Here is a 12,439-nt window from a genome sequence, read left to right as displayed (position 1 = left end):
AAAAAAATCTCTTTTTTGGTGGGCAGGGCACAGTGGACAGGGAAGCAGGCTTGGAGGCTTAGTTGGGAAGCATATCTCAAGAACTGAGGACAAACCTGGGACCTAGAAATGGTGTCATAAATAAATTTCATATCCTACACCAACTCATAAACAGGCAGTAGGTGCCTGAATTTTATTGCAAATGGATCTTAGTTCACGGAGAAACAGTGCTGCGTCAGATGAGCCATTTCTGTCCTGGGTGCAGGTTCACACTTGGGCTGGCAGGATGAGCAGTTTGTGCTGCATCACATAGGTAGGGAGAAGTAGGCAGATGAGGGGCTGAGTCCTGATGCAAAGAGATGCTGATAGGATGCTGGCCTCTGGAGTCCAAGCAAACAGGCTGGGTTTCAGGGCCTGCAGCTCCTGCAGGAGGTGGACACTAGAGAGCCTGGGACTAGGTAGGTGTCAGAGCCCAGGCCTGAGGTCTGCTGGGGTAGGGTGGAGATCCAGGAGTCCTAGGTCTGAGCTGCAGAACCTACCAGCATGGAACTGTGTTGACAGTTGGGTGGGCCTGGGGAAACGAAGATAGCGGCAAGGCAGAATCAGCTGAGGCAGGGAGAATGTGGGATTGGCGGCATTTGGAACTTGTGGGCATCCTAATGGTGGGAGAATTTATGCCATTTAGCAAACAAATATTGAGCACTTAATGTTGCCATCCCAGTGCTGACCAGATGGCCTTGGGAAGGCCTTTGGGGAAGGGAAGGTATAGTGAATGGGGGTCCAGCAGGGGCCATGACCTCTTGCTGCTGGCTGTGAGATTGGGTTCTAGGATGGCCCCAGAGCTGGAGGAGAGGTAGTATCAGCAGAAAATAAAGATAGGGGCTTGGTGGCAGCCTTGAGGCCCAGGGCAGGGGCAGGGCTATCTCTGGGTCCCACACATTTCAGGGAGTGAGTGTTGAGTGACTGCATGAGCCAGGGTGGGGCTCAGCTCAGTGCAGTGACTGCAGAGAAGCTTCCTGATACACAGCTAAGTAGCCAGAGAACAGGGGCTCCAGAAGCCCTTCAACTGTGAGTGGGATGGGGCTGGTGGCAAGGCCGGGGATAGGATACAGTGACGACATTAGCAAAGACCTCCAAAGTGTTTCCTCTGTACCAGGCTCTGCATTGGGCATGGGTGATATAGTCATGGCCCCATTTCATAAGACTCGAAGCTCATTTTCAGGGCATAGAGGGAAGAGAGTGAGAAGGGTATTCTAGGCTGAGGGAACAGTGTAGAAAAAAAGCATGAAGGTGTGAAAGAGCCCAAGGTTTTCTCAGAATGATGAGGATCTTTGTGTGGCTGAAGCTGAGAGATGTCCTGGGTTGAGGGGTGAGAGGTGGGTGGGGCTAGCTGAGGGACCACAAATGTAAGGAAGGTGTGCAGACAGACCCAGGGTTGTGGGGATGGGATCTAGATCTGAATCACTGGATGGCAAGCATGAGTGGGGGATGCCCCACCAGGGCGGAGCACCAAGGCCAGCCAAAAAGTGGGGAAGGGCTTGGGCAGGGACACCTCAGGGCAGCGTGATGTGGGCTAAGTCAGGCTCTTCCCATGACCCACACCATTGGTCCACCCAGCCCCATGCAGCTCCCCAGTGACAAATCATTTGGTGGCCAGACTGAATGACGTGAGCAGGATTTGGGGCTGATCTTGTCTCACCAGAGCTAGCTCCATGAGCAGGGCAAGCAGTCCTCTCCACAACACCACCCTAAGATTTCTGAAGGCACCGAATCAGGGCCAGCGGAGTCCAGGGAGAGTGGGGTAGTGACAGGAGCTGCACAAGATAGGGCAGTGCCACCGCCCCTCCCCAAGGCTGGAGGTGTGCCTGGGGAAGAGCAGAACACCAGCTTGAGCCCAGGCAATCTCTAGTCTGGGGGAGGAGACCCAGCTTTGGGCTGGGTAAATCCCAAATCAGAGAGGGGAGGTATGGCTCTGGTTTCAAGCATCTGAGGAGGACTGGAGCCCTCCCCTTGGGGAGCCCAAGTCTGCAGGGGCATGGGGGTGGGAAGCTGTTCCAAGGGCCTGTGCAGTGGTTATATAGTTGGCAGGTGGGTACCCCTGTGGGCTTCTGATGGAACAGAAGTAAGGAGAGTGGGGAGAGAAGCCAGTCTTCCCTTCCCTCCTGAGTGAGCCCACCCCCTCCTCCAGGTTCACCGACGAGGACGAGCAGGTGATCCAGCACTGCTTCCACTACACCAGCACCGTGCTCACCAGCACCCTGGCCTTCCAGAAGGAACAGAAACTCAAGTGTGAGTGCCAGGTGAGTGACCTGCCTTTAGCCTCTCTCGGACACCGACTCGCCCAGTTTTCAGCCCCCGAGAACCATTCAGAAGGGAAATGCCCATGTCTTTCTGGACTGGTGGCAGCCCTTCCCCAGGTGGCTCCGTAACCTCATAACTTTAAGGCTTGCAGTTGCTCAGGACCCGCGCCACTGCCCGCAGGCACTGTATGTGATCGCCCTCTAGTGGTCAATATGGGCACTACAGCAACACCTAGGCAGCTAGAGCTGGCGTGAAGGCGGCTGAGACACTCAGGAGACTCCTCACCTGTACCGGGGCTATTCCCTCACTCCTTCACTTAGTAGCCAAATGATACAATTAGACACTGACAGTTTCTGGCTTGTCCGGTGAGCCCTAGGGAAGGAAGGAGAAGACCCGGGTGCTGTTGGAGGCAGGGGATTGGATAGGGTGACCCCTGCACCCCGATCCCCCTATGATCTCCATTTCCTTCATTCCAGGCTCTTCTCCAAGTGGCAAAGAACCTCTTCACCCACCTGGGTGAGTGCACTGTTCTCTCTGCCTGGCTGTGTGTGGGCATGGGGGCTGGCATTTGCAGAGGAGAGGCGGGAGGTCTTGGCAGCCTGATCTCACCCTGCCTGGTCTTCTCCCTCCCCCAGATGACGTCTCTGTCCTGCTCCAGGAGATCATCACGGAGGCCAGAAACCTCAGCAACGCAGAGATGTGAGTGACTCTACCCAGGGGACAGGGCGAGAGAGGCTGCGGCCTTCAGTTCCCATCATCTCCTTTCCTGCCCCACCCACTTCCCCTTCTCTGCCTTCTGCGGGACTTCATCACCTTTTGAGGGATCCTTTATTTAATGTCTGTCTCCCTCACTAGACTGTAGGCTCCAATACAGCAGGGACAGGGCTGGCTTTGGATCCTCAGCTCCTATCACAGTGCCTGGCACATAGTAGGTGCTTCCAAAAAAAAAAACACTTGAATGGACACGTTTCTGGAGCCAGCCAGCCCTGAGCAGAGTGTCTTACCTTGGAGCACTCCTCCCAGGCCTCGGAAATCCGGCCTTTGCCTCCTTATGGGAAGTGAGGGCGGTCAGAGCGGGTTGTCAGGCCCCAGAGGACCAAACCCCTCCCTCCACAGCTGCTCTGTGTTCCTGCTGGATCAGAATGAGCTGGTGGCCAAGGTGTTCGACGGGGGCGTGGTGGATGATGAGGTGAGCGGGTGTGGAGGGAGTATGTGGCCCTAGGGGTGTCCGGGAGTCCGCCGGCGGCGCTGGGGAGCGGCCTGACGTTTAACAGTCCCCTCTGTGGCCGGGTCACTAACTTCTTCCTCTCGACTCCATCCCTGCCCCGGCAGAGCTATGAGATCCGCATACCGGCCGATCAGGGCATCGCGGGACACGTGGCGACCACGGGCCAGATCCTGAACATCCCTGACGCATATGCCCATCCGCTTTTCTACCGCGGCGTGGACGACAGCACCGGCTTCCGCACGCGCAACATCCTCTGCTTCCCCATCAAGAACGAGAACCAGGGTGCGCGTGGCGGCCCGGGCGGAGGGGCGGGGATGGGGCGGGGCCTGCGCCGGGCGGGGCGGGTCCGAGCGAGCGGGGGTGGCAACACTTCCCCACCGCTTCCGGCGTCCCGGAGCATAAGGGAGTCGGGTTCCATGCCTGGGACGTAACCTGCGGAAACTGCGAGGGCAGGTCCCGGCCGGATCTCTCCCTCCAACCGATCCCTCCCTCCACCGGTGGTTCCTTGCCCCTCTCCCTTCCCCAGAGGTCATCGGTGTGGCCGAGCTGGTGAACAAGATCAATGGGCCGTGGTTCAGCAAGTTCGACGAGGACCTGGCGACGGCCTTCTCCATCTACTGCGGCATCAGCATCGCCCATGTGAGGGCGGGGGTGGGAGTGGGGTGTGGGGTGATAGGGGGCGGGGCCCACGAAGGACCCTCGGTTCTCCTCCTCCGACTGGCTCTCCTTGTGGGTTGATCCCTTGGTCTGGCACTCAGTCCCGCCGCTGGGGTGCAGCCTTCAGGACACGCTGGCCACCTCTGGGCTCAGTTTCCCATCTAAAAATTGGGGATACGATTTCCTGCCCTGTCCACTCAGCCTCCTGGGACCATGAGAAACTCCCGTTGTCAAAACCTCCTCTCTTCGCTGGCAGCAGTCTCAACCCAAGCCGAGTGCTTTTTTGGAAGTGCTGGGTCTCGGTGTCCAGGTCTGCTGGCGCTCTAGCCTGGGAATCCAGCCCCAAGGTCCCTGACATGATCCCCTCCTTGCTTCTCCTTCCCTGCCATGGGCCTTGGGCTCCATCACTGAAGCCTGGATCAGGTGTGGGGGAGTGCAAAGGGTCAGACCAAATGCTGGGAGAACTTGATGAGGAGGAACCGGCGCGGGGGTCTGGATGAAAGTGGGGGTGGGGTCTTTACTGTGGAGTGGAGCTTGAAGGTTTTGACTGAGGCCAGAATGGGACAGGAAGTGGGGTGTCTTTTTGACCACTTCGTCCCAGTCCAGGCATTGCTAAGTTTTCACAGCCACCTTCCTTGAGCCCCATCTTTCCCTCTTTCCCCTAGTCTCTCCTATACAAAAAAGTGAATGAGGCTCAGTATCGCAGCCACCTGGCCAATGAGATGATGATGTACCACATGAAGGTGAGGCTTGCAGAGACCTCTGTTCCTCCTCCCAGATTCCTCAGGGACCCAGGGCCAGGCAGGGCTTCTTGATCGATCTCTACTGAGGATGAGAGGATAGGCCCAGAGCCACAGCAGGCCTTCTGCCCTCCTTAGGGGCAGCTCCCGCCCCTGCTTAGAGACCTTTCCACCAAGCTGCTTCTGAGCTCAGTCCCAATGCTGGAAGTAGCCAGAGGAACCAGCCCAGGGAATAATTGATTCAGCCAGGTATTCCCCATGTTCAGGGAATAATTCCCATCTTGGGAATTACTGAGGGCTAGGAAGCTCACCCAGGACCTGTCACCATGGCTTCCCTAGGTACAATGCCCATGCAGCCCTGGGCAGTCTTAATTGCTGATAATCTATCCCATTCCCTACCCTGGGTCACAAAAGCTGGCTTAGTTCCATGTATATGGTAGTCGCTGTTCATTTGGACATTTCCTCTCACCTGTGTCCAAACCAGAGAGGCCCAGACCTTGTGAGCTGGATCAAAACTGTAGTAGGAAGAGTTAAGGTTAGAGAGTAGAAAGGTCTCCACAAAAGGAGGACTGCTACAGTTACTGTGTATGAAACGCTGCCATGGTTGGGGGTGTCATGAAGCGGTGTTGTCGATCTTTGCCAAGGTTTGGCTGTTACAGATAAAGGGTGGTCACCTGCAGGGAGGCGCGCGGGGTGGGCTGCAGAGCTGTGAGGGGAGGGTGGTGATTTCCTGCCCAGTTACAGTCCACAGCGTGGTGGCCCAACTGTGGTACATTCTGGGTGACAGATCTCCCACCTGCCATGGTTATTTGAGGATGAAGACACCGGATGGGGTGAAGGCTGTCTTCTAATGCTCTGGCTGGTCTCCTCCAGGTCTCCGACGATGAGTATACCAAACTTCTCCATGATGGGATCCAGCCTGTGGCTGCCATTGACTCCAATTTTGCAAGTTTCACCTATACCCCTCGTTCCCTGCCAGAGGATGACACGTCCATGGTGAGTTTCTCTCCTCCACTTGACTGGCCAGGCCGAAGGTATGTAGACAGAGGCTTAAGTTAAATGTGCATCAAGAACTTCCTGGGAAGACAGAGTCATCAAGGAAGGCTGTGGAGGGTCCCTCAGAGATGGAGGGGCATGTAGTCTGCCATCATGAGGTCATGGGGCCTGCCCAGGGGCTAGAGGCTGGACTGGATGATCCCAAGGGCTGCTCTTGGACCAACCATGCCCAGGGCATGTGACCTCAGGGTTTGCATCCCTCCCAACCCTGTTTTTCTAACATTTTGTGTGGGCTTGGTTTCAAGAGTTCTTAGTTCTTAGATCTCTAAAAATGCATAGCTCCGAGAATGGTTGCTTCAACTATTTTGTGGTTCTCTAGTTTAGATGTAAGTTTCTAAGACTCCAGATTTTGAGTGTGGAGCTTGAAGAAGGGCCCAGGCGAGGGCCCCATCTTGATACTGGCAGCCCCTCTGATACCTCCCTCTGCCCTCTCCAGGCCATCCTGAGCATGCTGCAGGACATGAATTTCATCAACAACTACAAAATTGACTGCCCGACCCTGGCCCGGTTCGTGCGCACACAGACAGCCCCAGTCTTCGCCTTCCTCTTTCCTCTACTGTCACATCCGTTGCCCCCAGCATTCTGGAGAGGATCTCTCTAAGGATGACTGGAGAGACCCAGTCTTATGGGGGTGGGGAGGATCCATGAGTGACAAGCAATTCCTAGACACTGAACTGTCAATAAAGGCAAGAAATGAGTCAAGGCAGAGCCTGGAGGCGAGGCCAAGAGTGCGTAACCAGAGGTTTAAGTTAGATGTGCATAGGAAGTTCCTGCTAAGACAGAGTCATCAAGGAAGGCTGTGGAGGGTCCCTCAGGGATGGAGGGGACATATAGTTTGCCATCATGGGGCCGTGATGGAGGAGACAGGCTGAGGCACCTCTGCTGCCCTCTTCCCTCCCCCAGGTTCTGTTTGATGGTGAAGAAGGGCTACCGGGATCCCCCCTACCACAACTGGATGCACGCCTTTTCTGTCTCCCACTTCTGCTACCTGCTCTACAAGAACCTGGAGCTCACCAACTACCTCGAGTGAGTGGCTGCATCTCCCCCACATCTGGCAGCCACTGAGGTCCCCTTCCCTGGGACAGGGAAGCACCCCCTGTGTGTCAGGCACTTTACACGCACTGCCTCATGGGATCTTCTTAGCCCCAGGGGACTAGAGGGGAAGGCTGCGAGCCCCATCTTCCAGGAGGAGCTTGCTCACAGCCAAGCAGCCAGTGAAGACTGAGCCTGATTTAAACCCGGGTCTGCTGGGCTTCAAACCAGTGCTTCTTTCCAGGAAGGGAACCCAGGTGTTCCAACCTCCTGTCCCAGTGGCTCCTGGGCATGTCATCTCCTGTCTGTCCTCTTGGGGATTTGGGGAGGGAACTGTGGGTTGACCTCTTTTTTTTCTCCTTTCTGCCTCTTAACCAGGGACATCGAGATCTTTGCCTTGTTTATTTCCTGCATGTGTCATGACCTGGACCACAGAGGCACAAACAACTCTTTCCAGGTGGCCTCGGTGAGACCCTGCCCTGCTCACAGTGGGGACCCTCCATGGGGTGTCTGGGAGTCTCATCCTCTCCCAGCCTGAAGATGGGTGGGAGCAAGTGAGACCAGGAGCCAGGTTTAGACACAGGAGGAGCTTCCCCCAGGGTTTGCCCCTGGCTCTGAGATAGGGAGGAGGGGAGAAAGGTGAAGGGCAGGACACTGCTCAGCCTAAAGCAGTGGCACTTGGATCTGGATGTGAGGAGTGACCACAGTTTTCCTGGGCTTTTCCAGAAATCTGTGCTGGCTGCGCTCTACAGCTCTGAGGGCTCCGTCATGGAGGTATCACTCTTCTGTCCCAACCCCGTCCTTCTTCCCCTTTAAGGCCAGTGACTTGCAAAGTTATGACCCAGCTCCTCCTAGTCCCAAACCATGCTCTCCAGACAGGCTGCGAGAGCTGCAGCCACACCTAGGACATGTCTAGCTCATTTTCCTGGAGTGGGCTTGGAAGGGTGCAGGTGCGGATGATAGCAAGGATTTGTGTTCAGCGCGTTTCCTTTTGGCTGCCTGGGAACACCCTGTTCAGCCCCTTCCTGCCAAGCTTGGGATGGGCTCCACTCCCATCACTTAGCGTCACCTTAGATTGTTTGGTTTGGGTCTGCCTACCTCTGCGTGCACAAGGTCTGAGCCATTTCTGAGTTCCCTGCACTTGGCACAGGGCTTGGCACAAAGTAGGAGACACATTTCCAAGGTCACCTTGCCTCATGCTGCTTCCCACAACACCCCTCCAGAGGCTGCCCCTGCTTGCACACCCCCAGAGACGAGGCTTTCTGTCTCTCTCCCAGGAGGCCTGGTGGCAGTGCTGGTTCTGCCCTCTGCCCCCCTGGGATAAGCTGCTCCTTTTCTGAGTGACAGCCCTTCAGCATCCAGAAACGTGGGCCTTGCCCTTGTCTCATCACTGCCTCTCGTTGTCAGCAAACAAATGTGTTCTGCATGATTTAGTGTCTAGGACTCCAAAGGATCATTTCAAAAATGTTCCAGCTTTCAGGGACCCCAGAGCTTACCTTGTTGGGTCCCTGCATGTGACAGCTGAGGAGTCTGAGGCTCAGAGTGGTCTAGGGATTCGCCCTGGGTCACACAGAGGGTTGAAACAGAGCTCAGAAAGGGAACTGGGGCCCCTGACTCCCCTTTTCTGACTGGTCTGCTGACCTGGGGGCTGGAGCTGGACCAGGCCCTGCTTCCTCTCTTGGGGTCAGTGGTGAGGGAGCCCATCTTCCCCAGCCGGGCCCCCATCACTCCTCTCCCCCCAGAGGCACCACTTTGCTCAGGCCATCGCCATCCTCAACACCCACGGCTGCAACATCTTTGATCATTTCTCCCGGAAGGTGATGGGGTCGGGGGTTGGGGTGGGGATTGAGGGGGAGCTGGGAGCTGGCTGGAGGTGGGAGAAGGAGCCAAGGAGTGGAGGCTCACTGGGATGGGCAAATGGGTGGGATTGTCCAGTAGGAAGGCATGACACCCCTGTCCTCACCTCAGGACTATCAGCGCATGCTGGATCTGATGCGGGACATCATCTTGGCCACAGACCTGGCCCACCATCTCCGCATCTTCAAGGACCTCCAGAAGATGGCTCAGGGTGACTGCTGTTAGCCCCAGTCCTTGGGGCTGGGGAGGAACAACCAGGGGAAGGATTTGCCAGGGGAGCATTCCCAGGGTGCACACCCATCCCCTGCAGCATCAACCCTTCTCTGGCTGCATGGCCGCCCCCAGGCAGACCCAGCACTGGCCCCTTGGCTCCCATCAAGAGTGCCCAATTCCCTGGACCACTCTGGGTTGGGCCCTGGGAGCCTTGTCCTCAGAAGGGCAAAGAGGCTGGGCCCCACTCCTTGACCCCATCCTCCTCTCAACAGTGGGCTATGACCGAAACAACAAGCAGCACCACAGACTCCTCCTCTGCCTCCTCATGACCTCCTGTGACCTCTCTGACCAGACCAAGGGCTGGAAGACCACGAGAAAGATCGCGGTAGGTGTAGTCCTCCCTGGAAGGCACAGGCTGCCCACCCTGCCCAGCTTTGGGTGCCCCCTGCGCCTGAATACCCTCTCTCTGCTCAGCTCAGCCTGGCTGTGTTCTGGGGAGACAAAAACCTAGACCATCTCAGGGTGACAAATGGAGACTCAGAGAGGGCAACAGACCTAGCAAGTCAGTGGCTGGTGGAAGGTGGGCCCCAACCCAGCCACTCCCTGCCTGAGGCCATCCCACTGCCAAGCTGGGGCTGGTGGGGACAGCTCCCGAGCTGGGACTGAATCCCTGAGCCTCAGCTTTCTCTCCTGGGAACGGGCTGTCAGAGGAGCTTGGGTGGATGTATCCTACATAGAGGATGTGATGAGAGTGTTGGCCTTTCAGGAGCTGATCTACAAAGAATTCTTCTCCCAGGGAGACCTGGTATGTGTGGAGTGAACCCAGGATGTCCAGGTTGGGGGAGGGTTCCTGGCCTGGGACAGGGAGGGCTTGAACTAGCCTGACCCTGGTACCCGATGGAGGAATGAGAGAGACAGGCCTGACGACTCGATGCCTGTAGGAGAAGGCCATGGGCAACAGGCCGATGGAGATGATGGACCGGGAGAAGGCCTATATCCCTGAGCTGCAAATCAGCTTCATGGAGCACATTGCAATGCCCATCTACAAGTGAGTGAGCTCATGGGGACAAGCTGCACTCTGCACAGACAGGGTAGGCTGGAGTGGGGACATCACAGCAAACACAGGTGCTGAGATTGGCCTGGCCCAGCTCCAACTGATTCATCCCCTTGCCTCTGGGCACAACTGTCTCCTACTGTGCCCCTCAATGGGTCCTTCACTTCATCCTTGGTACCCCGTGGAAAGAGACCATCATGCTTTCCTAGGTGTCCTCCTCTGTCTCACATTCTTGTGGAAGTTCTTGTTTTTTTTGAGATGGAGTCTTACTCTGTTGCCCAGGCTGGAGTGCAATGGCACGATCTTGGCTCACTGCAACCTCCCCTTCCTGGGTTCAAGCGATTCTCCTGCCTCAGCCACCCAAGTAGCTGGGATTACAGGCATGTACCACCACGCCCAGCTAATTTTGTATTTTTAGTAGAGATGGGGTTTCACCATGTTGGTCAGGCTGGTCTTGAACTCCTGACTTCAGGTGATATACACACCTCGGCATCCCCGAGTGTTAGGATTACAGGCGTGAGCTACCGTACCTGGCCCTTGTGGAAGTTGTATTTGTTGTGTAGCGCTAGTCTTTCTTGCTGCCCATGGTCTGATTTCTGGCCTCTCGCCCTCTGCCCCCATGCACCCACAGGCTGTTGCAGGACCTGTTCCCCAAAGCAGCAGAGCTGTACGAGCGCGTGGCCTCCAACCGTGAGCACTGGACCAAGGTGTCCCACAAGTTCACCATCCGCGGCCTCCCAAGTAACAACTCGCTGGACTTCCTGGATGAGGAGTACGAGGTGCCTGATCTGGATGGCACTAGGGCCCCCATCAATGGCTGCTGCAGCCTTGATGCTGAGTGATCCCCTCCAGGGACACTTCCCTGCCCAGGCCACCTCCCATAGCCCTCCACTGGTCTGGCCAGATGCACTGGGAACAGAGCCACGGGTCCTGGGTCCTAGACCAGGACTTCCTGTGTGACCCTGGACAAGTACTACCTTCCTGGGCCTCAGCTTTCTCGTCTGTATAATGGAAGCAAGACTTCCAGCCTCACGGAGACTTTGTAATTTGTTCTCTGAGAGCACAGGGGTGACCAATGAGCAGTGGGCCCTGCTCTGCGCCTCTGACCACACCTTGGCAAGTCTTTTCCAAGCCATTCTTTGTCTGAGCAGCTTGATGGTTTCTCCTTGCCCCATTCCTGCCCCACCAGATCTTTGCTCCTTTCCCTTGGAGGACTCCCACCCTTTGAGGTCTCCAGGATCCTCATGGAAGGGGAAGGTGAGACATCTGAGTGAGCAGAGTGTGGCATCTTGGAAACAGTCCTTAGTTCTGTGGGAGGATTAGAAACAGCCGTGGGGCGAAGGCCCCCTGAGGACCACTACTATACTGATGGTGGGATTGGGACCTGGGGGATACAGGGGCCCCAGGAGGAAGCCGCCGGAGGGGCAGCTCAGTGCTCTGCAGAGAGGGGCCTCGGGGAGAAGCAGGATGGGATTGATGGACAGGAGGGATCCCCGCACTGGGAGACAGTCCCAGGTATGAATGAGCCAGCCATGCTTCCTCCTGCCTGTGTGACGCTGGGCGAGTCTCTTCCCCTGTCTGGGCCAAACAGGGAGGGGGTAGGACAATCCATGCTCTAAGATCCATTTTAGATCAATGTCTAAAATAGCTCTATCTCTCTGCGGAGTCCCAGCAGAGGCTATGGAATGTTTCTGCAACCCTAAGGCACAGAGAGCCCAACCCTGAGTCTCTCAGAGGCCCCCTGAGTGTACCCCTTGGCCTGAGCCCCTTCCCCATTCCTGCAGCCAGTGAGAGACCTGGCCTCAGCCCTGGCAGGGCTCTCTCTTCAAGGCCATATCCACCTGTGCCCTGGGGCTTGGGAGACCCCATAGGGCCAGGACTCTTGGGTCAGCCCAGCCACTGGCTTCTCTCTTTTTCTCCGTTTCATTCTGTGTGCGTTGTGGGGTGGGGGAGGGGGTCCACCTGCCTTACCTTTCTGAGTTGCCTTTAGAGAGATGCGTTTTTCTAGGACTCTGTGCAACTGTCGAATATGGTCCCGTGGGCTGACCGCTTTGTACATGAGAATAAATCTATTTCTTTCTACCAGTCCTCCCCCATGGGGCTGTTTGCAGACTTTGTGCTTGGGGTGGGTGGAGGGGGGAATAGAACTGGGAGAGGCAAATGCCCTTTGGAACTCCATGGCTTCCAGAGTCCTCCACCCTTGGTGCCTAGCCCCTCTTCTGGGGAAGTCATAGACCTGTTGGGGTACTCCCTGGGCCAGATCGTGGAGGCTAAGGGGTGGGTAGCAGATGAGAAGGCCTGGCCATGGAGCAGTGATGGGAC

The 12,439-nt window shown here is 56.5% G+C and overlaps 1 protein-coding gene and 1 long non-coding RNA gene across 5 annotated transcripts in view; one reads left to right on the top strand and one right to left on the bottom strand.

The window, feature by feature from the left end:
* Positions 1-12,202, top strand: part of PDE2A (phosphodiesterase 2A) — a 99,902-nt gene extending 87,700 nt beyond the window's left edge. For all 4 annotated transcript variants that reach the window (XM_054438931.2, XM_063671217.1, XM_063671218.1 and 1 more), the window contains 18 exons: positions 2,168-2,279; positions 2,757-2,796; positions 2,916-2,979; positions 3,397-3,469; positions 3,613-3,790; positions 4,035-4,147; positions 4,831-4,908; positions 5,779-5,901; positions 6,398-6,468; positions 6,865-6,987; positions 7,372-7,459; positions 7,720-7,767; positions 8,736-8,810; positions 8,962-9,061; positions 9,336-9,448; positions 9,830-9,868; positions 10,005-10,111; positions 10,749-12,202. In XM_054438931.2, the coding sequence (XP_054294906.1) occupies positions 2,168-2,279; positions 2,757-2,796; positions 2,916-2,979; positions 3,397-3,469; positions 3,613-3,790; positions 4,035-4,147; positions 4,831-4,908; positions 5,779-5,901; positions 6,398-6,468; positions 6,865-6,987; positions 7,372-7,459; positions 7,720-7,767; positions 8,736-8,810; positions 8,962-9,061; positions 9,336-9,448; positions 9,830-9,868; positions 10,005-10,111; positions 10,749-10,959 (1,756 nt within the window). In that variant the 3' untranslated portion in view covers positions 10,960-12,202. The remainder of the gene's footprint in view (positions 1-2,167; positions 2,280-2,756; positions 2,797-2,915; positions 2,980-3,396; positions 3,470-3,612; positions 3,791-4,034; positions 4,148-4,830; positions 4,909-5,778; positions 5,902-6,397; positions 6,469-6,864; positions 6,988-7,371; positions 7,460-7,719; positions 7,768-8,735; positions 8,811-8,961; positions 9,062-9,335; positions 9,449-9,829; positions 9,869-10,004; positions 10,112-10,748) is intronic.
* Positions 140-3,785, bottom strand: LOC129007725 (uncharacterized). The gene is made up of 3 exons (XR_008492390.1): positions 3,285-3,785; positions 2,566-2,652; positions 140-550 (listed from the first exon to the last, which is right to left on the bottom strand). It is a non-coding gene; the product is annotated as an uncharacterized LOC129007725 (long non-coding RNA).
* Positions 12,203-12,439: the final 237 nt, after the last annotated feature.

The sequence above is a fragment of the Pongo pygmaeus genome, chromosome 9, assembly GCF_028885625.2.
Source record: "Pongo pygmaeus isolate AG05252 chromosome 9, NHGRI_mPonPyg2-v2.0_pri, whole genome shotgun sequence".
Classification (NCBI taxonomy): domain Eukaryota; kingdom Metazoa; phylum Chordata; class Mammalia; order Primates; family Hominidae; genus Pongo; species Pongo pygmaeus.
This window is presented reverse-complemented; position numbering and strand designations above follow the sequence as displayed.